The following is a 26827-nucleotide window of genomic DNA, read 5'->3' as shown; positions in this document are numbered from 1 at the left end:
CAACTCCCTGCTGCTCTTCCCTTCCAGGGCCATTCTGGCACAGACAGGACAACATGCAGGCCACTGCTTTCTCAGCTTGCCAACACATTGGCTGCTCCTTGAAACAAGAAAAATGGCATTTCTAAACTTTACATCATTTCTCACTTCAGGCTGGTTCAACAGCCTTTAGAAAAAATTAATTTAAGGATAATGTTGTATTTTGAAACACCCCCTCTACTATTATTTACTGCTCTCCCAGTAGATTTTTCTATGTAAAAGAAATTTAATGAATCCAAATAAACTGCCTACATCTGCATGTATTTTCTCAGCACTGTCTAATAAGAGGCAGCAGAAAAGGAGGTACATACATCCTTTAAAGTAATAATATTTGGATGTTGCCCATAACGCATGAGAATCTCGATTTCTTCTGAGGGATCCCTTTTGCTTTTATCAATTATCTGCAAAACATAACAGGAAAAACAACTTGTATAAACAAAGACTATTAAATAAAGGCATTTTTTGTATTTATAGTCTCATTTCAACAACAGGAAAAAAAAATTCTGGAGTTCATTACTTCTTACTAATCATCTCCCATTTTCTCATCTCATTTATTCATTTCTTGCTCTATCCTTGTTAAAATTCTATCATTAATGCAGCCTATCCTGCTCCACTGAACAAGGAAATGCAGTGGTCTGAAGCATCACTAATTCCCTGCAGCCCAGTTCCACCCTTGTGAATATCCTTTTATTTCAGGTATTCCCATTATTGTACAGGATTTTCAGCTTTTAAGATTGCAACTTATAAACAATAACTGGAAAATTCACAAATACAAGTTTTCAAATAGGCAATATTTTCAGAGTGGGATTCATGCCAATACCTTCACAGCAAACTCCATGTTTGTAGCTATGTGGATACATCTCTTGCAAACAGAGTAGGAGCCCACACCAATATCTTCCTTCAGTTCATAGACATCAGTGAACTGTGCACTGTTCCCATGAAGCTGCTTTAAGGAAACACAGGCAAGTGGTTATCTAAAGCAAGAGGATTCTCTTTGCCATTACTCTGGTACCAACAGCAGAAGCTTCTCCTGCTTGCTCGTGATTTTTCTTTGAAATTCTGCCTCCAGAGAAACAGTAACTCACTTTTTCAAATCAGGAAATATCCCATAGAAGTATTTCATAAGACACTTTTCATAATGGTCTCCTCAACGAAACAAGAACTGTAAACACTGAATATTGGTCAGTCTTTGACACACCAAAGAAATTTCCCAAAAGCAAAGCATTACCTGGACTATGGGCAGGATGTTGGTGAGGGGTGATATTTTATGGTCTTCTACAGTAGTAGTTGCAACAAAACTAAATCCCTTGAAGAGCTGGTGGGCGTTTGCACTGGGTGGGACCCCTGGAGAATCTGGGGGCAGACAGACACACAGGATTAGTGTGGATTAGCAAGGCCATTTCCTAACATTCAGGAGAGGTATGTTAGAAAAACCACCTTGAGGGAAAGGAAGCAAACAGAGGAACATCAATATTAAATAATAAAAAACTTCTACTTTGTTATCTGTGCTCTTCAGTAGCAAACACAAACAAGTATTCCAGGGTTTTATCTAAAACTACAAAGCACTGCAGGAATTTATGTATGAACACATGTTTTAAGGAAGAAGTTTACTGAAACAAAACTACTTATGGGAAAGAAATAAAGATGATTGTGTTGTGCTCAACAGCTTTGTAACACAGAAGAGCAACAACAGAATGTGCTGGTTCAGTGGTAAATGAGCTGCTGGCAAGGCACAAGTGAGGCAACACAAGAATATCCAATTAGTAAATTTTCACTGAAAGAAATATTCCTGAATAATTAGAATTAAGTTTCCTCAGGTTATATTCGGTGTACCTCTGAATTCATTGTCTGAAATCTCACAGTGAACACAGCTCAATAATTTTGTGTAGCCTATTAAAAGCACAGACCTTCTCCAAGAAAATATGGGAAGAGGGTTTAAAAGCTGGATGCAGCAGGAAAAAAAAAATCACAAGACTGAAAGTGAAATGAAACTTGAAGCAGACCAAGCAATAATAATGATAATGTTTCTTAAAGCAAGGTATTCTCAATGCAATACTAACCCTAAAAAGAATCACTGCTGAAATCAAATTGCATTTCCTTGAATATTAAATACTTCCCCTCAAACACTGCATGCCTGACTTTAATCATAACTAGAAACCATAATCCAGTTTTTAATATTCCACTTATTTTTTTCTTCCTGAGTCTAGCATAATATTCAAAGAACAGAAACCTGCTGAGGGGAGCATCCTCCTTCAAAGCACTGGAATCCTGATGCATCCTTTCCTTTTAACTTTGTCCCTGGCTTCTCTGCTTGTTGTTTTAGCATTAATTTGACCCTCCTGTCCCACAAACCTCACACATTTATAGCCATGCACAGTTACCTTTTGGTGTTTTTGCTGTGAATTCTGGATCAAAGCAGAAAGTATCTTCTGGCTTTCCAGAGGCAGGTTTGAATGGAGGCTGAATTTCTCTTCTGAACAGTTTCTGAAAGAGAAGGACAAAGATTTAAGAGTCAGTGAAGCTTCCATGGGTGCTGTTATTTTGCCAAGATAAAGGGTAAAGGACAAAGCCTCAACCAATGTCAGGCACGTCCCTCTTGGCAAGGAACTGCCCATTCTCAAAGCTCTAGTCCAGGTTTTTCCTAATCCACCAAACTAAATCAGGGGAAGATCTCAAACGTGCTGTAAATCTCATTTACAGCTAAGGAACAGAAAACTTCATGTCAAAAGATGTTGAATCCCCATGCAAAATTCAGCAAGTTCTAAGAGCATTTCCTTGCCATTTCTCTCCTCCTTTCAGATCTACTTTTTGCAGTTTTTTTTGTTTAATTTAACCTTCCTACACAAAAGCATACAGTGTATTTTAGTTCAAAAAAACCAAAACAACCAAATCAACCAACCAACCCCAAGGAAAAAGGGACCTAAATTCATCCCAAAGAAATAAAGAGGTAAAATACAGAAGTGTCATCAACACTACTGGAGGGAAATACAAATTACTGTCAAACTGAAAAAAAAATAAAACTAAAGAGCTAGAACTGCAGAGCTTTCAAACTTCCCTGCTGGTATTTATTCCAACATCAGTCCCTTCAAAAGGAAAAAAATTAAACAATCAAGCCAAACAAGACAACAACTGCTGAAGTGTATTCACATAAAGCAGTGAAGTTTTGTGCTACTGAAAACTTGTTGCTGAACAGACTTTGAAGTAGCTAGGTAGCTGCTGCCTGAACACAGCCAGAAAATCACTTTTCAGAAATAAATACAGGAGATAAATAGATTGATAATGATGAGGGGCTTTGAAGAATAGGTGAGCACAGCACTGCCCTGTGTGGGTGCAGCTCTGTCAGCACAGCCACATCTTATTTATTCCATCAACCACTGCAGCATCACAGCAAAGGGGGGATTTATTTCACACAGCACCCTGGCTTTGAGAACACTTCTGGCAAACACAGCTCAGAGGATGAGTGAACCACAGAGCAGAATCATAAGGTGCTCATGAGAAATTGAAGCCAGAAGTTGTGATTTTGTAGATTTTGGATCACGTTGGAGCACTTGAGTTAACTCCTGACCTGTACCTGGGATGGGAGTGATGCAGAGGGAAGTCCTGGACAGTTACAGCCACAGGAAGCTGTTGTGAGACACTTCCTGAAGGATTCCTGGGAACACCAGCAGCCTTCTCCCAACTACAAATGTTCTAATGGACTATTTCAGCTTGAGAATGCTGCAACTCTGAATTATTTAAAAAGAAAACGCACTATTTATAATTAATACTCTCTATCTGCAGTAAATACTGCAGCTCAAGATGCCAGGAATTACAGGAGAAGCCAGGATGCACCAGTCAGCAGTAATGCAATGTTTGCTGTGCCCTATGCAGATGTAAATGCTACAACACACAGAAAAATTAACAGCTTTATAATTCAGATCCTTTTGTACTCACATTCCAGTCAACAGTAGAAAAAAAAGGATGTCTCTTAATTTCTTCAACTCCATCTGAACCAGCTCCTGAACAAAATAAATACTGTATTTAACACACTTGTGGGTAAAGTCTTTGAAGATTGCACTAGAAGTTAGTTCATTTCTAGAAAGTTTGTGCAGACATGGTTATTGAGGGAACTGTGAACACAGAAATATTCCAAGGATGTAAAATAGTCAGGTAGGCAAAGAGAGCACAAGAAGCCCAAAAGTACAGTGTCAATATTCTTTGCTGTGACACTGCCAGAGCTTTGGCTCACTCCTCAGTCACTGATCCCACACTGTGACCATTCCTTAGCCAAACCCAGGAACTCATGATCCAAACTTACAGGAAATGGTACCCAAATGTTACTGATCACCCAGAGCTTGACAGTCTCTAGCAACTACTTTTTTTTTTTTTCTAAATAAAATGTTAGGCTGAGTTGATTATTTAAAGATCCAAATAAATGAACCAACCTAATCTATTTGATGGGTTCCTTTTAAATAACATTCTCAGGAGACTTTGTGCTTCGGGGCTGAGGAATTGAGGCATTCCCAGCTTTGCTCTAAAAGAAAACAGAACAAGTCAGAGAAAGAAATTTATCTTAGTAAAAAACTGTCTACATAGATTTCCCTGCCCAGTTTGATGTGTCAAGGATCTAGTCCAAAGCCTTGTAGAGTGCACATACTTAACTCATCAACTTTTAAAGTTTCTTATTATAGGAGTGGTTTAAAATAAAACCCAACAAGGAATAAACACATCAGACCACAACGACCAGACCCCAGCCAAGCCCCCAAAGCAAGCTTTATGCTGAAACAGAGTAAAATAATTATCTCAGGAATGTGTAAGTATTTTCAAAGATATCTTCATGTCACCATGAGGTTTTTACCCAAGTAACTACCAGTAACTCAGAAGAGACTCACCAAATCCCCAGTTACCTGCCCTTGAAGTGATTGCTACTATTCCTCCAGGGTTCATTGAGTCATTATATAGAATGATCTTTACCATCACTGACTTCACCATTTATTTTATTTAATGGAAACTCTAATGCCAAGGCAGGAAACTACTGTGCAGAAGTGCAGCATCACTGGGAGCTGCAAGTGAGGCAGCTTGTGGTGTAATCCATCCTTTCACAAGCAGCACCACCATGAACTCCCACTCAGGGCAAGCTCCAAGTGCTCTGTGCTGGGAAGAGCAGAGTTTCTCCCTCCTCCCCTTGCCCATCACCCCTCAGAGGGCCCAAGGCTCTGTCTGTGCCAGGAGGAAGCTTTGTTAGCTGAACACAGACAGATGAGAACATATTTGCCCAACAGCTCCACTTGCTGAGCACCAGCTCACCCAGTTTGTCCAGTCCAACAGCTTCTGTTGTAACTGGGGTAATTTAAGATGAGAATTTGAGCACGTAAGAGCCCTCCACACATCTGTACACAAAGCAACACCTGATCACCTGCTGCTTACAAAACAAGGTGTGCTGTAACCGTAGCAAGGGAGTGTAACAACAACAGGAGTGAAAATCAAGCTGTTCTCAGTCACTGGGCTGTCCTTATCTTTATTATACGCCTACAATCAAAGTACAGATTCATCCCTGAGATTTTAATTTCTGGGGATACTTAATGGTACTTCACAGTCTGGGATCTAAAGCTTATCAAGGGGCTTTGCTTTTTGCTCCTGTTGCAGCTCAGTGCTCATAAAACAGTTTGGGTTGGAAGGGACCTTAAAGCTCATCTTGTTCCACCCCCTGCCATGGAGACACAAGACCAGGCTGCACAAGGAGCTGTAACAAGCTGTTAAAACACTTTTAAAATGACATTTTCGGACTTCTGAAGAAGGAAGGAGATATACTTACTTCAGTATCATATTCATAGTCTCATTTCGATCTTTACCTTGAAATGGCAGGGTACCAGTAAGCATTTCAAACTGGAAAGAACAAATGTTAATCTAAATCAACACTTCTTCCCCCAATTGCTGAAACAAAGTGTTAAGCACTGCACTCTTTCCTACCTCTACATCACACTGGCTGAACTCTGAAAAGATTATGGAAGTGTTCCCAAATCTAAAATTCTGCTCTCACTTGTGGTTTACATGATGACAACAGTGGCAAGTGTAGCATGATGATGATGGAGGAATATTATATATCAAGAAGCTACTTGAAAGTGATAAAATCTCCTCCACAACCAGGTTTTAGATGCTGCCATATTCCAAAAACTGCAAGAATGGTAAATTCTAGAACAGTAGTTTACTTTTCAAGTCTTATCATGTCAGGCTGTTGCTCTAACACATCCCAGCAAGGGCAGAAGTGGCAGCAGTTGCTGACTTATCTCACTATTCCACTCCAGCATTCCTTCCACAGGCTCACTCTCACAGAAATGCCATTAATACCCCTTCAAACCAAATCTTCAATACTGTTTTTAAATTTAGCTATCAAGTAGCATGCAAAATAAATACACAAAGTGAAGTCTTACACTGACTACAACTGGTTTCAACTACTAATGCACAACACAGGATTTTTCAGGTGCCTGATAAACATTCCTTAGAGGCAAAAAGCCAATTTTATTCCACCCAGTAGCAACTCAGTCATTGAACTGTCCCCCTTACCCAAGCATCCCTAATCAGAACTGGACAAGCTTATTCTAAGTGCATTTGTGTGAGCTTAGCAAGGGAAGCAAGAGGCAAATACAGTACCATGAGGACCCCAAAGGACCACCAGTCAGCACTCTGGTTGTGCCCTCGCCTGTTTACCACTTCAGGAGCCATGTACTCTACAGTACCACAGAAAGAATAGGCCTTCTTCTCTTGGTCTACTGATTCCTTGCTCAGTCCAAAGTCTACAACAACAGCATCACAAGAATACAGCCAGTAAAGAACTTCAGGGGAAAACAAATCAATCACTATATGGTAATTCAAAATGCAAGCATTGAGAGGTTTGGGTTGGTTATTTTCAGAAATATGATTAGCACAGCTCTCCATGAAACAAGAGACTGCAGGTATCTGGAGATAGCACATTTAGTTTACTACACACCTCCAAAACCATTCTAAAAGTAATAAAATTCATGATTAACCATCAAAATTATTACTGAAATAACTTGACATTTGAAATCCTACACGTTTAGAGCTCTAAGATACTCAGAAGTTCTCATTTTCTCTGTTTACTGCCTGCTTTATTAACACAAAAAATTGGATGAAAGTAAAAATCAGTTTCAAAGGGAATGCAGCCTGCATGGTCTGGTCTTACTGAATGATGAATAAATAAAATCACACTGAAATTATTGTTGTTACATAAAGCAATGTGGTTCTGTAACCTGCCTCAGGTTCAGCACAGAACAGCCCTGCATTCCCAGAACATTTCATTCTCAGAAGGCTTTTTTCCCTGTTTAGAATACAGTGAATACACAAGTCCTTGACACTGGCTCAGCTCTCAAACACCATTTTTTTCAGAGGGGAAAATGATTGCTAATCAATGATCCCATCCATTATTTCCATTTTGAGAAGGAAGTGACAAATTTAGGATTGAATTGTATTTAAATATAGCAGAATTTTAAAAGGTATGCATTTTATAAACCTGATTTCCAGCACCATTGTTCTATCAAGTCTTTAAGGGTTTAAAAAATTTCATTTTCTCTTGGAATCTAACAGCAATATCTTAGATTAAAATATATGATGAAATCTCTAGTACTAAATCATCATCTTCAATGTACTTTAAAGCTTCCAGTAACTTATAGTAATTTTTTTTCCAGTCAGTCCTTTATAAACATCATTCCCTAGAATATATGTATTTGAATTGTTCCTCACATGATTACTTTCTGCAATTTTATATGCATTTAAAATGTATAATACAGAAACTCAAAAAAATTCTTTACAAAGGGCTGTATTAATGAGTGGTGCCTACCTGTTAACTTGATATGTCCTGCTTCATCAAGCAAAATGCTGAAAATTAAAATTCACATTCACCAAAACACATAAAGAGCAATGTTTACATAAAACATTTAAAATACAAGTTAAAAATGATGATATCCAATTGTTATTACTTTAACTAGCAAATCTTATTTCATTTAAACCATAAATAGGTGTTTTATATTTTGTATTTGTTTACAAAGTCTAAACAGAAATAGTTTTAGTTTTTTACAGTGGAAAAGGCAAAGCAACAAGCAAAATACACATAATAGTGGTAAAATACATTTTACTTTACTTTTCTGGCTTCAGGTCCCTGTACACAATTCCCAAGCTGTGAAGGTGATCCAAAGCAAGGGCCAGTTCTGCGAGGTAGAATTTCACATCTTCCTCTGTAAACATAACCTAATAAGAACTGTATAGATTTACCTTCTGATCTTGTCTTCAGTTTTTAAAACTGCAATCTAAAAAAAATATAGTCCTGTCTGCCTAAATTTCAAACTTAGTTTTAAAAGTCCCTTGTGAACTCATAATTCGTGAGTTCAGCCAAGAGAAATTATTTACTAATATCTGTTAATTATAAAGTACACAAAGAACTACCTGCAATACTTAAATAAAACCATCAGCATTACTGCAGAGCATTAATTAACTTTCAGACAATAAATTAATTATATTTGATGTAACTGACACCCAGCACTCCTCTTGCCACAATCCCAGACAGTTTTCCACTGCATCATAAAATCTAATATATGGCTGCTGTATTGGGTAAGTGTGAAATCACATTAACAAGATTTAGGAAAAAAAAAAAAAAAGCAAAAATCATTTAGGAAAAAAAACATGCAGAATAAAACACTGCTGGCAATAACAATGACAGCCTGGGAGTTGAAGAACCTCCTCTGCTCTTACAAAAAGGGAAAAATAATTAAAGAATCCTGGTGAGACACTGAAATACTGATATTACTCCTAGAGCAGAGATGCACTTCTGTCCTGAACGCTCCACAGGTTGCTTCTAATTTAATATACAAAACCTGTGCCTGCTTTGGCTCTTGTCATGTTCTACAAATTACTGCAGGAGCTTGGAATCTTTAAATGGCTGGACTGAACTTGGGCTTTAAACTCCCTTATTTGCTGAATCCAGCTGGAATGGGGAGTGCAGCCACTCAGCAGGGCTGAAATGGAAGTACCTGGGCTCCCTGACTCGGTGCCACTGTTCTGTATCTGAACTGCTCAGGTGTGAGCTGTTCTCCAGGCACAGAATATTCCCTCATTTCCATAAGGACAGGTGCTGACCTGGGGTGAACAACCTGTGTCACACCCCACACAGTGTCACCTTCACACCTTTAATGGGAATGGTGGGTTTCATCTCTTTCAAAAGAGCAAAGGGAGACCTTGGATTTCATTACTCCTTGGATTTCATTACTCCTCGGATTTCATTACTCCTTGGAGCAGCCAAAATGCAAGTCTCAGAATATAATGATGTTAAATGCTAATCTACCATCTCCCCATAATGACATCTAAAGCTGTTCTCTGGGTCAAGTTAAACATGATGCAAGTCAGCTTCATTAAATATTACCAATAAAAACTTCATTATGCACTCACCTCACTGCCACAGCTGAAACTCTCATACCCACATTAGAATTTAAAGACCAACAAAAGTCTTTTAATAACTTCATACTAAACCAAATTAATTTAAAATAATCCTTGTGTGCAAAGTATGGAATGCCTCAGGGAATTTATCCTCATGTGCATTGTCCATAGGCTGTGTTTTACCATGGACTTTTGAAACTACCTCACATTCCCACCAAGAAATAAAAACCTGATTTTTTTTTTTTTTGTATCCATATACTTTAAACCCAGTATAAAAGGGAACTGAAGTGTTCCAAAAAACAGGTGGAGTCTTAGAAGAAAACTTCAGATTTATGACTTCTTGTGGGAACACACCCCCCCCCTTTCAACCCCCAGCAAGTTTTTATGGATAGCCTTGCATCCCTTATTTCAGAATGTTCCATAGGGGATAATCCCAGCTGCGTTAGTGCAAGAGAACAGCTCTTCCTGCTAGTCCAGAATTCCCTCAGGAATCAGATATTGCACATCAAAGCAGAGCATGACCTCCTTCCTACCTCCTGCTCCAATAACCTGGGACAAGTCAGTCACTTTAAGTTTTTAACAGCCATTTTAGCTTCCAGATTAATTAACTTTGAGCTCAATTTTTAGACATAATCACTGTGTTACCAAGCTCAGCTTTTAACAAAAATACCTTTTCATTATTCTTTTTTGCCTCTTCCTGAAGTAAAACCTTTATTTTTATAAGGGGAAAAAAACTCTCCTGGCCTTACATACTGGGAATAAACAACCTCCTCCATGCCATGAAAAAAATCAGATAACACAGTTTTCTCATTTAAGAAAGTGGCTTTTCCTGTGCTTTGGCAATATAAACAGATTTACAGTGGTGGAAACATTGAAAACCTCTCTTGCTGTGAAGCTGTTGAGAAACTGCCATTAAAAATTTAGACCTTTATAAAAGGTTTGCCAAAAGAAAACAAAAGTCTTCTAAACACGTTCATAACACTTAAGGTAACATGTAATAAATATTTGATGGCAAATGTTTTAAAAGAAATAACAACAGCCTGTAGCTGCATCCCATTCCCTCCTCTGGAGCTCTCCCTCCAGGAAACAGAGAGAGAAATGAAAAATTCAAGGTCCAGTTGTGTGCCAGGGTTGGATGGAGGGGAGTGGGCTCAAAAGCACTCTGTGTTCTCACTTTGTGGGATTCAGGGTGAGCATTTGCATTGCAGCACAAACAATTTTACAGTGCAGCAGAAAGCTCTCAGGGCTGCAGGGTTCCAGGAGCACCTAAAGCTGACTAAGAGCATGAGAACTACACATCCCCTTCCTTCAGTGCTAAATATTCATTTACTTCAGTTGTGTTTCCAAGCAACAAAACATTTTTAGACAAAAGAACTGTACTTTGCAGATGCCAAATTAAAACTTGGGCTACTCATCAATACACACTCGGGTTTCTTAAGGATAGAACAGAATCTAGAATATGTAAGGAAAGCCCAAAAGTCATTAAAAATTTCACTATGACAAGAAATATGGAGGAAAACAGGTTTAGAAGCCAAGCCTGTACTAACAAAACCCAATTTCTGTCTAAGAGTGAGTGGAGATAAAATTTTAGGTACTTACCTCTTTGGATAGTCGTGTGAATACATCTCCTCCCCTGAGAAAATCCAATATTAAATAGAGCTTCCCTTCAGTCTGAAAGGCTTTAAAGGAATTTTTAAAAAGTAAATAAAAATCAATAGCTGTATGACAAAGCTACAAAACAGATCTGAATGCTTTTACAACTAGGAAATTTCAGTCACAGGCAATACTTTTGTTGTGGAACTGAAATAATTCAGCAGCACACAAGGTAATTTATTGAATGATTCCTCACTTCCTCACAGAAGAAAATCTTAGTCATGAGAGATGATTAAAATAATGTTCTTTTATTTCTCCTTTGTTAAACAGGGAAACAGCAAAGATGTCAATTACTGTGGTTTGATTTAAATCAATGAAAAGTACAAAATCCCTGCAGAACTTGAAAGCAAAGATTTGAAAAGTTCTTACAAGAGGGCTCCTAAAACTTTTATTTAATTATGTATTCACATTCCCTTTTTTTTTTCCCAAGCTGCTAAAACCTAATGTGAACCCTCCAAAAGTGAGACAGCACAAGAGCAGCTGGGCCTTCAAGCAAGGAAAGGAAGTGTAGGCAAAGCAAAGGAATCTGTACCAACCATAGTGCAGTTTGACGATGAACGGGTGATTTACTTCTACCAAGATGTCTCGCTCCATTTTGGTACGGACTCTGTCCCGAACTGAGGGGAGACAGGCAAAAATCAGCAGCAGTGTGAAACAAATGCATTTGCTACAACAAAATCAGCAGAAAGGCTTTGCTGGCTAAAGGAATCTCTTCCCTCATCACCTTGTTTGTAATGTTCAAGTCTCCCACAAAACTCTTCCTTTCAGGCAGTGAAACTCTGGTTTGTTTCTTGCCTGCCCCAACTTTCCTCTTTGCTTCATTATATTTCCAGCACATGCCCATATCTTGTGATAATCCATATTGCTTTCAAGAAAAAAGCTCCCATCCACATTCCCAACTTCAACTTTTGAATTAATTCGCTGTCCTGAGAAAGTTATAATTATAATATTATTCTATATTTTAATAATATTAAATATAGAATAATATATTAAATATTATTAAAATACACAACAATATATTTTGATGATTATATAATATTATCTATATTATTAATTTATATATTGTTTTAAAAATAACTATTTTAAAGATTACTTTCCCGCCTTTAACAGTAACAGTCCTATTTACACACAGTGGACTCACACCCATTCAAGTGTCTCCTGAAAGCCAAAACACTAAATTAAATTGTTCTGGCTCCTGCAACAAGGGAATGACTTAATTTTAACCACAGCAGAGTTCTGACTTAACAAAAGACAAAAGGAAAACTGTTTATGAAATTAACTTGTTTTCATATAATGAAAAGTCTAAACAGAATTAAATAATCCAATTTTAAACTTTGAAAGAGCATTTCTGACCACATAATTAAAGCTACCTGGCCAGATTCAAAATAATACTTAAACATGAACTTACAAGTTACTCTAAAAAAAAAAACACCTCCTGTCAGAGAAGAGTTATGAACTCACTGACAAGTATTTAAGATTAAAAAAAAAAGCTTTTAAATACAGGTGCACTAAACCCAAAGTCTCAGTTGAAAGACAAACTTACCTTTTAAAGAAGCTTTTTTCAACACTTTCATTGCATAAAGCTGCCCAGCATCAGGCCCAATTATCTTCCTCACGAGGAAGACCTGGCAATATAAAGTCCATTTTCAGATCACTGCAAGCTCAGGAATGAAACCCAAACTCTCACAAAGCATTTGCAAACTTCCCATTAACGTCATGGGACATTCCAGTGCTCTGTACCAAGCACACACCTTTCTCAAGCATTGACACTGGCCAGAAACTTTGGATTCTTTCCTGATTTATCAAAGAAGTTCTTACAAAAAGATGTTTCTCCCTATCACTTTCTTGGAGAATGACAATTCTGCCTGGTCTGCCACCTCCCAAGAGGTTTTTGAAGTTTAAGACCCAAGTCTCAAGTATGAAACATTCATTTTTATTAATGAATTCTGTACAAGTGGTGAGATGAAAGCAAGGAAACCTCACCATTTAAGATCAAAGCGCCCTTTCCCTCTGGAATAGCAACTCTAACAGGTTTTTCTACTTTTTTCTCTCCAGAAGAGTTTTAGAGATAGATGGGCTATAACCTGACACTGAGAAAAGCATATTAGATAAAATATTGCGGTACAAAGACATGAAGCTACATCAGATCTTCCAATTTACAAAACAGTTTGATATGTACTCCTTCTAAATTGCTGTTCCTGTAATAGCAATTATTAGTTATGAATTATTAGGTTTTGCCTTAAAAAACAGCATACACATCACAAGAGAAAGCCAAGAGCTCCCCAAAATTACCTCTCTGATCTCACCTTATCCAGACTTTCATTTACAATTAATTTATTTCCAGTTAGAAAGTATATGTATTTTTTCAGTGATCTTGTCAAATTTTCCATTCTAGAATCAGAAATTCAAGCACTGTCATGACTAAGTTGTACAAGGTTGGGAGAGGGGTTGTTTTTATTTTAAGCTCTGGTTAGAAGTAAAATGTCAACATGTTTCAAGGTTGTCTGGTTTTTTGTTTTAATAAGTTTTGCCCAGTAACTGACCTACAACAGTGCTCTCTTAAAGGCCAAGGTGATAGAAAATAATAAAGGGAGCAATTTGAACACCAGCAACTAAGAAAACAGCTGTAGATTAATACAATCACAATTATAGATATTAATAAGCACATAGGAATACTTTAGTCTTAATAACCAACAACTTGTGAGAACATAAGGAATTCACGTACAACTTACAATTTTTAGCTAATAAGACCCAAAATAGCTGAAAACTACTGAAGCATCACCTATTTATTTAATTTGCAGACAAATCCTCCATAAATCCACATCTGCTTTAGAAGGCACATCATTCCTCAAATAATGAAGAGAGAAATTGAGTAATTCAGGAGGTTTAACCCTTTATTTCTGTGCAAGTGTTAAATCCTGCACTGATGTCAAAACCAGGCTCCAGGAAACCACCCTTGTGTTTGCTAAGCCCAAAAGAAAAACCCTGGGAGTAGAAACTGGGAAGAGAAAACACCACGAAGGCAACAGGCACTGATCCTCCTTGTTTGTTGTCTCCTCTCAGAGGAAAGAGCAGAGATGAAGAGCCCTGAGCTCAGGTGTGCAACAGGCACCGTGCAGCTCCTGAAGCTGCTTCCTGAGAGGCACTGCCAGGATTCCAAAGCTCCAGAGCACGTCTGGCCAAGCTGCTGGGATTCCAAGCAGGAACACTCCTCAGGCTGGCAGAGCCCTGAGCTCTGGGAAGCCAAATCTGAGTCAGGGCTGGCTGTGCCAGCTGCGCTGAACCCTGAGGTAGCTTCAGACAGCTCGAGTCAGGAGTAATAAATATATGGAGCCTTTCAGGCTCCTACAGTGAGAAGTGTGTGAGGGAATTGGCAACCAACATTACCAAGTAAAGAAATGCTTCTGAAACCTCAAAATATTAAGAAATACTTGAAGTCTGATCTCTACAGCATCCCTTATGCACAGAATGCTTTCCTAATGTCACTTTTTTCCTCTCTCACTGCACTCATGCAGGTTTGTTCCTGCCTAGACACACACAGAACCAGCAGAAGAACAGGAAAATGGGAACAAATGTAAAGCTGATTGACTACTTTAGATGTTGCAAAAGATGTAGTTTGAGTCTGGTTTTAAAAAATTAATTACCTTCCTATACACTAGGATTCATATTTCAACTACTGTGTTTCAACACAGTGACTGAGAGATCAGATTTTCAACTTCATTTCTGCAAACTGACACCCAGTGGCACATTACAAAAGGAAAATATTGTAACAAAAACCCTGCCATATTTCTTCTCTGTGCCATTTGAATAATTAGTGTCTTTTAGCTGTAAATCACTTGATAAATACAGCAAACTAGAAAACCTGAAATACATTTCCCAGGTTATTTAAGTTCCAATCAACTTTTCTGTAACTACATAAATACAGATTTTGTGTCTCAAAAAAGCCCAAACATTCCCAGCATGTCAAGTCCCATCATTAAAAGACAAACCACCATTTCCTTCAGAAGTTTCTGTCCATGGCACTGCAGCAAGGCTGGGAAAGGATTCAATTACTCAATACATTTTCAAACATTCCCAGCAACCCTGCTGGCCACTATTTCCCTGGAATGTCTGGACAGGTCTATGGAACAAGTTTATCATCTTACCTTTCCAAATGATCCCTGTCCAAGAACCTTAAGTAGTTCAAACTGTGCTGGATCTGCTTTCTCACATCCTTCTTTCACATGGTGTGTAATAGGAATTTCTTTCACACTTCCTTCATCCTGTGATTTCAAAGCAAACAAAATACAACAGTGAACAGGCCTGCAGTAACTAAGTCTTGCTAAAAGTGCATGTAAATACCTGGATTTTTCTTTGTTTAGTTTTATTTTAATAAAATATTTGAAATGCTAATAAGGCTTAAAGGAAAACTGTTCAAATGAAGAGGTTTTCCCATCTATCTTTTCTTAAATAGATGCACCTAAATTTCTACTGAAATACTGAAAACTGAAGGAAAATTCTCAAAGAATGCTCATTTCCTTTTGCCATAAATATTTCAACTACAAAAAAGCTGGATTATTTTACATGAAAGGAATAAATGCACAGATTTTTAAACCAAGACTTCTATGCTTCACCTCTGCTTAGCAGCTTTAGTTTTCCCAGTGATTACTCTTCTCATCTTTCCCCCTTCCTGAAATAAGTCTTAATGAAAGCCAAATTGAATTTCATCATTTGGGGTAATTATTGCTTTTCACAGCAGCAAATAACAACTCTGGTCATCCATTTGTAGCTGGAGGAACAGGCAGCATTTGAAGACCATAAATAAGAGATGAGTCATCTTAAGGACTCTGAGAATTCTTGCATCCAAGAGAAGAAACAGCTCTGGGGTACAGAGCTCCTGAGAAGATTATCCTGTGTGGGGACCTCCTTCAGACAGCTGAGGGTAATTCTGAGCTAGGTGAGTGATTTAATGTTCTCTTGACTTTCTCATGTCCCTCTCATCTTCAGCAAAGCAGGGCACAGCAGCCCCAGTTGTGAAAAGACAAATGTTTCTGATGACAACAAATCCCATGATGGATTGCAGCTTTTATGGTGTAAGAGAAGTTTCTGAGAGCCAAAACAAGCAAGGTGTCAAAATAAGCACCCTTGAAATTAAAAGCTGAGGCCCACAACAGCAACCTCAGCTTGCAGGTAGAAAAGGAGCAGCACTCTCAGCCCGATCAAGAATATCAATAAATTTCTTCTACACAACAAAATCACAAGAGAAAATTCCATCTGATTTGCAGTACTTCACTTTTGGGGCATCAAATGATTATCAGCTCTCTCCTACCCTCTCTTCAGGAGTTCATTTTGAAAGCTTCTCTTAGCAGAAACCAGAAAAACACCACACCAACCTCCTGTGAGCTACAGCCCCTCGATGAGAAGTGCAAACAGCACCAGGAAAGGAACCTGAGCACTGGATGGAACAGCTGGGTTTTGGAAATAACACCATTCTATTGTCAGGTGAACTTACTGCCCAAGACTGCCCAAGACTGTGCATTAAAACTCCCAATCAGCTTTATCACAGCTCACAGAGAAGTACCTGGATGAAGTTCTAGTTTTACACAGAAATTCAGAATAGAAATCTGCTCATCTGAATTTGTACATACTGCAGTAATTAAAGGAAAAAAAGAAGCAATCATCACACTGCATTAATTGCTTCTGCCTTAATTGCTTTGCTTGTCCAGAGGGGGAAAGAGTTCAAACAAATATCTTGGTATATTCCCAAACTGCAGTCCAGCTGTTCCTGCACATGAGTCCTTTCCCCTCCCCTCTCTTATTTCATCCTCCTTCTGGGAAAGGCCTGTTTGTTCTGCCTGCTTCCCACACAAAGGTGAATATTAACAGCAGACACTGCTGGAAAACAAAGTTAATTCTATAATTCACAACCAAGCTACTTTATTTCCCTCTCTGGTCACAAACCCCCCATCACACACTGATGACACAGTGTAAACATCCCAACTTCCCCTCATCCATCCCCCTTGGTGACTGTGCATTTAGGCACTCAGAGGAAAGATACACCTATCTTCTCATTTTCCTTTACTTTTTAAACACATGCCTAATTTAAGGCAGGTAAGAACAGCAGCATTTCAAAGTCATCTGATGACAGATGAAAGCAGCAAGTTGTCTAATTATACACCAAGTTGTACAACAGACTTAATGGCTGCTTCTTCCTATGAAATATGTAAATACTCTATTTAGAAGCCTTTTTTCTTCACCATCCTAATTTGTATTCCTTAACACCGTGAAACTTTGCATGAGAAAAGCTCTTTAAGAGTTCAGCCTCTCCTGTGTTTATCACCCACCTCGAGCCATTAGCCTGTGACATCACATGTGGTTGCTGAGGAGACTGAGAGGATTTCTAAATGTGAACTCAGGAGAGAAATGTTTTCCATGCAAATAAAGACTAATTTGAGATGGATGAAATGAGGTGTTTTTTTTTATATAAAGTGTTTTATCTTCACAAAAGGTATCTATATAATTTCACTTATTTAACTACCATTAAGGTACTAAAAATTGGCATGACTGAGGTATAGAGAGACCTCGTCATCACCGCCAAGGAATGAGCACACTCAGCTGAGCAGCTCCAAGCCACTTTCATTTTCATTTCTACTCTGGCCTCCACAAACTGCAAATCTATCTCATTTTGTGTTCTGCTGCTTGAGCAGCAGGTTTCTTTCCAAGCTGAGGCACCAGCCCCTACCCAATGGCCTTGCACAAGAAGGAACTCTTCCCTGCTCCCAGCAGGTTCACCAGGAGTTGAGGAGCCAGAGCAAACACCTGCATCACTCAAGGCTTTGTCACAGCTCCCTGGAACGTGGCTCCCAGCACCTGAGAGCTCAGCAACCTCCTTCTCCTTCAAGAGCAGTAGAAAACTCAGACAATCCACTGCTCCTTTCTTTGCTACATGTGAGACCACTCTGACACTTTATTTACCCACTCCACACCAGGAAATGTCCAGGTACCACGTGGGTCTATGCCCAAGACTTCATTTTCCAAATCCCTTCCATATAAACGTTGTTATAGTAACACAAAGCAGTGGTTACAGCTGGTGACAAGATCTTCTTATCCCAGAATCCCAGACTGGCTGGGGTTGGAAGGACCATAAAGCCCATCCAGAGCCACACCCTGCCACGGGCAGGGACACCTTCCACTATCCCAGGTTTCACCAAGCCCTGTCCAACCTGGCCTTCAACACTTCCAGGGACTCTCTGGGCAACAGATACCTTTGTGACCCTGCTCAAAAACACAAGGATGAGAAATGCTGGCCAATATTTCCATGGGAAGTCAGGCATTTCACCACACACAGGATGAGCCTGAAGTTTAGCCCAAGGTTTAGCCAGCACACAAAACACTCATCTTCAGCACCTCCTACACAGGCACTGGACAAACCCCATGCAGAAGAGGGGCTTAACTGGGATACTTCTACATAAAAGCCAAATTAACATACTGGTGTACACATTAATTATGTTCTAAAAAAGCAGAATTAAGTACCTTTGAGCTGAAGGTACAGCAGCTACACTAAAAATTACAAAGGCAGAACAAATGATTGTAGCAAGAGCAGCATTCAGCACTCTGTATGAAAGGTTCCACATTGGCCTGAGCATTTCTGAGGTTGAGGGATCAGCAAATGCTCCCTCCAGCACAGGGACTCTTTCCATAAAGCTCTGCCTCATGCAGCAGCAGATTTTCCCAAACAAGGCATTTACAGTCCCTACCCAGGTACGAATTTCCAAAGCCATCTCGGAGACTTAGAGTCTCCTAAGATACTGTCCAAATAAAATGATGGGTTCAGAAGTTATTAAAGAGCAGTGAATGCATAAATTTTGCTTTAACAGGAGGTCATGCTAATGAGTGGCTGAAGTGAGCAGGAGTCAAACACTTACGTGGTAGGAATATGGTTCACCTTCTTCCATAGGCTCATCTGCCATTTTAAGGCCATTTAGCTGGAGAGGGAAATGCAGGGAAACAAAAAAAAAAACCAACAAAAAAAAGAAAAAAAAAATCATTAAGATCCAGCAATTTCAAATTAATAAGAGTTCAAAATTCGACCAATTTACATTTCAGAGCACACAAGTGAAAACTGGTGGTGGGATTGCTCTAATTTAAAGCTGTAGTTTCAAACAAACACTACTACTCAGTAGTTATATTTAGCATCTCCCTTATGTATCATTTAGCATCTCTCTTTGTAAATGCCATCATTATTATTATTATGCCAGTGTTATTTAATTGGGATTAATTTAAAACTCCTTTAAAAGCTACAGATACCACCCCTACAGGATGATACTAATGAAGAACTCCTCAGTTATGCACAAAACTTATGCTGCAGATGCTTTTCAGAAACCTAGAGTCTTCTAATGAAAATTAATTTGGAGTTTAAAAGAGAAAAGATGCAAAAGTGATTCCAAGCATTTTTGGAAATACCAAGTTCACAGCTGCAGTAAAAAAAAAAAAAAAAAAAATTCAAAACTTAGCTTAAGCATTCCCTAAATCACAAATGATTCAATACTCAAACAAAAAAAACAAAACACCAAAAACCAAACCCCAGAAATACAAAGGACATGCTCTGTTTGGACATGTAAAGCATTCATTAAAAATTGGAAATATCTGACAAAAATGGGTGAATTCATTATGGATTTTGCTAGTAATAACTGTTCATTTATTTATATATTAATTGTTCAGCATCTCTACCTTTACATGGCACAGATCTCACATTAAAATACTAACTGGAAATGACATAAGAAAACTTAAACTTTTTTTTTATGAAAACAGGAGTTGAACCAATTAAAATCTTAGGCTGGGTAATGACTTTTTTTCTTGTACTTGTGAATTGCTCTGAAATCCCTGCCTAAGATACTGAAATATGGTACAGGACTACAAAGAAATGTCCCACAGATTCCTCTGTTCAGAACCAAACCCAGGATCTGGAGGAACAGGTGCAGGGACAGGTTTGTACCACGACTGTGTCACCCAGGCAAACCCTCAACCACTTCCACTGCTGCTACAGACTCCTGGCTTTGAGAGCTTTTAAGAGCTAATTCACAAATTAATGCTTTTGATAAAATTAAATCTCCAATTTTTGTAACAAGATATTGGCATTTATTTTTGTACTGCCTCCTCACTGGGAAAAAAAACAAAACAAAACCAGAAAGCAGATCAAGGAAATAGCATAAAGCTCCATTTATTTTCACTCTACAAGTTTCTATTTATCACAACTCCGTTTAACCAATGGTACCTCCAACCCATGGCCATCATTCATCTCTCACGTGCTGCCACCCCAACTCCAATGGCCAAAAATCACTCATGCATTACCCTGGATCCAGAAACCAAAACTACCCATTTGCTGCATAACTTATTTCTTTTTTGCATAAATATTTTTCCAAATTAGACAGTGGGAGGGACAAGACACTCAATATGTTGTTATTGTATGAATAAGTGAATAAATCCAGAAGTAAACCAAAGTTCAGCCCAGCTCTGACCTCCAACCTCTTTTCTATTAAATTTTTTTTCACAACATCATAAGACTACATTCAAGTGTGAACCAATGTGAAGCCCACCAAAATTGTCCAAAAAGCTGATTTGGAACTAGAAATAAACTGGGATTCTACTCCAGGTGCTCAGAAATGTAACATCATTGCTCCTCCAAGAACTTTAATTCAAGGTGATTTTATTGTGCATTTCACCTTTTCTTTCTATAAATATGGGCAACTTTTTCCAAGTTTTGTTACTTAAATTTAAGCTCCAGAACCAACGCTACAGATACAAAAAATGGGGCTGGAATTGGGTTTTGAACTCAAAATCAGTGTGCTGTTTCATCTAAGTTGTTCCTGAGAACACCATTTAATGTACTTTTACTTGCTGGCAAATCAAATACACTAAGCTATTGGATTTTTATGGCAGGTAATCATCTTAATTAACAATTTCCTATAATACACTTTTCCCCTTCACTGTTGCTCCTTGGTTTGTGTTTGTTTTTTCCTGTCCAGTCTCTCTGTACTGATACAGACTGGGATACCTGCCAATTTCTAGTCCAAAGAATTTGATGTTCAAGGACATGAATCTGCTTTTATTGCTTGATACACACAACTACACTTTTGCCATATTTGTTTGTGAATCCTGGTCACTGTCCATTAAAAAGAACAAAAAACAAGGAACAAAAATCTGCAAACTTGTTGGAATAAAACCCAAAGTCTGGTAGCTTGTTAAGTAATTCAGCTAAAAAAAGTCAATGACAAAAATCAAATCATTACTGTCTTGTACAGTCACTTAATTGGCCAAGTTTCAATAACCAGAAGCTGGCAAAAAAAGAGAAGTGACAGTTAATACTTATTTCCCACCTCTGTGGAAACCAGATACAAAATGCAGCTTCCACAGCCAAGTGAGGCTTCTTTTAGTGATTTAATCATGAATATTTATGCATAAACATATATAGAACAGAAGGATTTTAACCTTTAAGTCATTACTTACAAAGTATCTACGAATGCACAAATTTAATTTATTACTGAGAATTAAAAAGCACAGCTCTCTATAAAAAGAACAGGTAAAGAAGCCACTACTATGATTGTGAAGGAGACTCCATCTTTCAATCATTTTCCTATTCAATGCTGCTCAAGCCCTACAACTGAACATTTTAAATATTAACTCCCATGAAAGCACAAACTGAACTCAGACATTTAGGCAAACACTGACAATACTTTCCAAACACACATTCTGGAAATGATACAAAGTACCCCACGTTGTTGATTAGTATAAAATAACAAAAGGAACTGTGTAAACAGATGAGCTCAAAGTTTAGGTCAGAGCACCTGGCAGGTCAGACACTCACATTTGCAGAGGTGCAGGCTGAGGGTCCCAACTGCTGAGCAGGGAGCAATGTACCTCTGGACTGAAATAATGCCATGGATCCCATGGCTGGGATCATCACTGTTACCTTGGAAGAATATCCAAAGGGCTTCTGTGGGCTGGGAAAAGGCTTAATGACTATTGCACATGTTTTTCCTCTGATTAGTACAGCAGAACAGAGGATTCCCAGTATTTCCAAAGATTTGAACCATATGCCCCCCCACACATATTAAATATGTTTTCACATGGTAAATGCCTTAGGACTTGGTGAGTCTACAGGTTTTGGTTGAAAGAAGCCAGGCAAATGGTCAACAAAAATGCCTGATCCCAGGAAAAGCAGTGGAAGATGCAAAGCAGGTTCATCCTGCCCTGGATTTACATGTCTTCACTGAGGCATTCAAACAGAATTTTAAAAGTTCTAGAAAAAGCAGAACTGGGAATTTTATCATCATACTATATTTAGAAGTAAAAAACAGTATTCAGCACCACTCACCAAAAATCTTGTCTGGCTTCAAACAGGCAAAATTCTACCCAAGGATCACCATGAGCTCCTGTATCCTCCACAGTTCCTCCTTCCATTTGGGAAGTTACTGTGGTGTTCCCAGAGCTGCACCTCAGTTCTCCCACATGAACAGGAATAAGCAGTTTCCTTCCCCACACACAGAAGGAACGCTTCAAATACTTATTTCAAAATATCTGAGTGGAAGCTTACATCGGAAATCCCAATTATGTCAAAAAGACTTTGGAAAAAAATACCCTGACAGGACGACCACATTTGTTCCTCATTTATTCTTAATTACATCTATAGAGAGTTTGCATCATTAATTTAATTAGCAACACATTGGCCTACTGAGGATTTCCTGAGATAGGCCTGAGGAATTTGAGGGTTCTGGACATTTCCACTCCCTACCTGCACAAACTCTGGGCCAGCCCCAGTCCCTCCCACAAAGGGAAGAGGCCTCTAAACTCCCTCACACTCTTTAACACACCAAGTAAAAGAGGGAGATAAAGCAATCTAAAACACCTGAAACCCATAATCAATTACTAGGGAGAGCTACAAAGTTCTTTTCCTATGGCAAATAAATCATACATTCAGAAAGGACACCAAACCTTCAGCAACATATAATTAGTGATTTTAAAAGAACATTTTGATCCTTGCCATTATCAGATCAAAGGAGAATTACATGTGCCTCCTGACAAGACACAAAGCTGACCCCAAGCACAGGGATCACTGAATTAGCAAAGGACTTGAGATCTTTTCATTCCTGCCTGTGTACATGATCTTAACTCCACAAACAAAGAGCAGAAGGCAGCCAGTCTCCAAATCATGTTTAATGGCAGGTAATTCTGGAAAAGGATAAGATTTAAACTTGAGGAAATCAACTATTTCCAATTTTATTCTTAACGTAGTGAGCTACTACATAAATAGAACTCTACCTAGGATGAGTAAAAAAAAAAATCACACCATTCTTTGGATTTAGGGTTACTGTGTAGCATCTCCAAAGGTATCCTGCAGGAAGCAAGGTGAGCTACCTGCAACAGACTCCTGGCTCCTGTCAGAGACTCAGAATACTATAGCAGATTTCCAAAATTCATCTCAGAAGTGGTATACAAACACATCATCATCGTTATTGTATTGCAGCACTTTTCAATGCATAAAGACACTCATTGTTTTCCCTTTAAGAGCATTAATCTGAATACTTTTTTCTTTAAGTCAACTTGTTCTCCAAGATCTTTACAGAATCTGTACATTGTCACAATGGCCGAGGGCACTCAAATTAGGGGCAACGTTTTACTTTCTCTCCTTAACAGAACACCAGTCGATTGTGGAGACTCTGAGAGATGCACAAAACTAGGTAGAGCTGAGTCATCCACGTCACTGCCAGTAATTACTCACAAAGGAGTTATGCAACTCCTAACACTGACAAAATTCAGTGGCCTTTGACAGACCGGGCTCAGAACGTGCTCCAGAGGATGGACTGAAAACACTGGCCAAAATCAAAAGATGTATTTATTTCAACTGGCAAAGGCAGCAGCCTATGCACAACAGCAGCAGAGCTCAGCTCACCAAAATGCCTTTTGGAGGGCAGCAACTTTCAATGCAGCCCCATTTTCCAGCAGAATAGTTTTCAGGCACTTTTTTGTTTCAGCCTTGTCTTGCTTGTCACAATCAGGCAATTAAGCAACTGGTTCCTGAAGTATTTATTGCAAAAATAAGTATTTGAGAAGGAGGTTGCATTTATGCAATTCACAATATTCACGTCTTGCAAACAGCATGTGCTTCAAGCAATTACACAGCTCGTTGTAAATGCAATCCTCCCAGCTCAAGGGGCAGAAAGTGCCCAAATTACTGTGTTCTGCCCAATTCCAACTACTTCTGCATTTCATTCGGCTTGGTCAGTAAAATGTTAATTTTTACTTTCCTGTTTTTTGTAGATTGTAATTACATTTTAATAATCTACAACAGTTGATTATGATCAACATCCTCAAACCTATTTTTATTACCATGGAAATACTTATTAATCCAATATCCAGCAGGAAAGAAGTTCACTGAATATTTGAAGCTTTAACGGCACAACACTGATCCTTCCTACCTAGGCTCAAGGAATTCCCAGAGTCACAAAACAGCTTCACAAGTGATACTGTCACAGGAATATAAACACAGAACAGCACAGTGAACAGTCCCAAATCCTCAGCACTTCAAAGACATGCCCCTCCCCTCCCCCCAAAAAAAGGGTAAAATAATTCAATCCTGACCTTCAATAATTTCTTCCAAAAGTTCATGCTGTTCTTGTGACTTGAAGCGTGAAAATTTGTTTCCTACTTTCAAGATCACCTCCTTTCCTTGCCAGGTGTTTTTACTCCAAGTCAACACAAGTGCTACTGGAAATGCACTTACTGCTAATAACATAATCCTAAATTTAGTCAACAAGCAGAGTCCTCAGAGAAAACCATTCCTCAGATTTTTCCTCCTGTGCCACAGCTGATGGACAAGTGCACCAGAAGGCACAAGCTAACCTTCAAAATAAAAACCTATTTCACAGTAGCTCTGTTGCCTGTAGTTCCAGCAAGGCCAAGGTCAGAGATCTCTCAGACTGCCAATACAAGGCTGTAATGAGTACTATGAGCTATCCTTAATTCTATAAAATTTAAGTGAAAGTCCAAACTAAAAATTATTTTGACACAAAATACACCTTTGTTGAATCATCAAGCTACCTGGATGTAAAAATCCAACAAGTGACAAGTGCAGCACGCCCCTGAGATCACTTATAGAAAGGGTTATGACAACACGAGTATTTGTTCCTGTAATTTGGGAACTTCACACTCAACTTGAAGAAACTGGTTTGGCACAAATGGGCTTTAAGTGCTGCTGGCCAAAACTAACACAACAAACACCAGGTCCCCTTTTAATCAGGGCACAACTGAAGGAGCTTTACACAGACCTTGTGAAATAGCTCAGGTACAGGCCTGAGGAAAATACAATTTAAAGAGTGACTGTTGCTAACAGTTGCCTTCAGATGTTACACACACACGGCCCTTTCGGCTGGACACCCCTGGGTTCTGCTGGCTCCCCTTGCTGGGTGGGCTTGTCCGGCCAAAAATCACCCAGGGATGCACATCCCAGTTCAGCTGCACCACTCTACACTCGATTATTTTAACATTGATAAATCTTAATTTCCTAATATTTCCTAAAGAACTGATCAACGGGACAATAAAGTTCTCAGATCTTCGCTAAGTTTCACACCTCAATTACAACAAACTGCTTTTACAGACAATATGAACAAGTAAGCCTAAATACTTCTGCTGATTTTCTAATCATGTAGCTTCACTAACATAATTAGAAGTTCTCTAATATTAAGGTAGGGGGACTGCAGGAAATATTATTAATCATTAGAACATTTTAAAGTGTTAGAGTGTAGCAGCCATGGTATAAAAATGCATATCCAGCAATTACAGTACTTGGCAGTGGTACAAAAATGCCCAAATATTAAAAGCACTAGGAAATGTTATCAGGGAAAAAAATTTCAACAAGACCCTTTAACGGACACCCTTTCACTCCTGCACCCTTTGTACTTTGAGATGATTTTGCTACAGACCCTTTTCACTTACAATAAAAAGTCTGGTGCACTACAGAAAGCAAGTCTGACCAGTTTTAAGCAGCTTTATTTAGATAACATCTTTTGTACGTCTAACAGACCTAGGTGTAATCTTTTATTTGTCATAGCTGACGATACCTGATACGCAACCCTTCACTTCTGATTTCAAAGTGCAAGAGTTTTAATACTCGAGCACCACGTTCTGCTGAGACACAGGAATCATTGCAACAGAACCAGTTTTACCTTTTATTTTCTTTTAAATTGCATTTGCTCCTTGCTGATGAAGCTCCTCGAGCACCAAGCAATACCTCGAAGTCGTTCCTCATTCTTTAACACGTTTAAGCACCCAAACCTCAGCCAGGCACTCCCGGTTCTCTCGGCTCGTAGTGTTTATGATAATCATCGCAGAGTTAGTTATTCAACGTTTAAGCATCCAAACCTCAGCCAGGAACTCCTGGTTCTCTCAGGTCGTTGTGTGTATGATAATTAATGCATAGTTATTCCAGGAGAAGGAAAAGGGACCTCTGTAGCGACAACCTACCTGGATGCGCAGCAACATTAGCGCTAGCAAATTTCCAGCAGAACTTCAAGTAACTTTTCACAGGAGCTACGGCCATAAAAGTGAGTTTACAACCCCTTGCACGCTACGTGCGGACGGACACCTGTGACACGAAGCAGCCGGGAGGCGACACAAAGCACCGGCCTCCCCCGGGCGCCGGTCCCGCTAGCTCCACACGTGTCACGGCCCGCGCCCGGGG

General features: G+C 38.9%; 1 protein-coding gene across 6 annotated transcripts in view; it reads right to left on the bottom strand.

Annotated features, from left to right (window-relative positions):
• RPS6KA6 (ribosomal protein S6 kinase A6) overlaps nt 1–26760 on the bottom strand; it is a 36086-nt gene extending 9326 nt beyond the window's left edge. The window contains exons 1-16 of one of the 6 annotated variants that reach the window (XM_019006544.2): nt 26313–26760; nt 19017–19076; nt 15258–15374; nt 12656–12737; nt 11649–11729; nt 11059–11138; nt 8171–8277; nt 7871–7908; nt 6667–6809; nt 5831–5901; nt 4461–4549; nt 3970–4034; nt 2418–2520; nt 1265–1389; nt 857–982; nt 348–437 (exon numbers count right to left, since the gene is read on the bottom strand). In XM_019006544.2, coding sequence (XP_018862089.1) covers nt 348–437; nt 857–982; nt 1265–1389; nt 2418–2520; nt 3970–4034; nt 4461–4549; nt 5831–5901; nt 6667–6809; nt 7871–7908; nt 8171–8277; nt 11059–11138; nt 11649–11729; nt 12656–12737; nt 15258–15374; nt 19017–19061 — 1362 coding nt within the window. In that variant the 5' untranslated portion in view covers nt 19062–19076; nt 26313–26760. Of the gene's footprint in view, nt 1–347; nt 438–856; nt 983–1264; nt 1390–2417; nt 2521–3969; nt 4035–4460; nt 4550–5830; nt 5902–6666; nt 6810–7870; nt 7909–8170; nt 8278–11058; nt 11139–11648; nt 11730–12655; nt 12738–15257; nt 15375–19016; nt 19561–21955; nt 23268–24729; nt 25016–26312 lie in introns of those variants that run through there. The other 5 variants (XM_015626516.3, XM_015626515.3, XM_015626513.3 and 2 more) reach the window with 5 other exon arrangements.
• Nucleotides 26761–26827: the final 67 nt, after the last annotated feature.

The sequence above is a fragment of the Parus major genome, chromosome 4A (genome assembly GCF_001522545.3).
Source record: "Parus major isolate Abel chromosome 4A, Parus_major1.1, whole genome shotgun sequence".
Lineage (NCBI taxonomy): Eukaryota > Metazoa > Chordata > Aves > Passeriformes > Paridae > Parus > Parus major.
The sequence above is the reverse complement of the archived record's forward strand: the minus strand, read 5'-3'. Positions and strand labels throughout refer to the sequence as shown.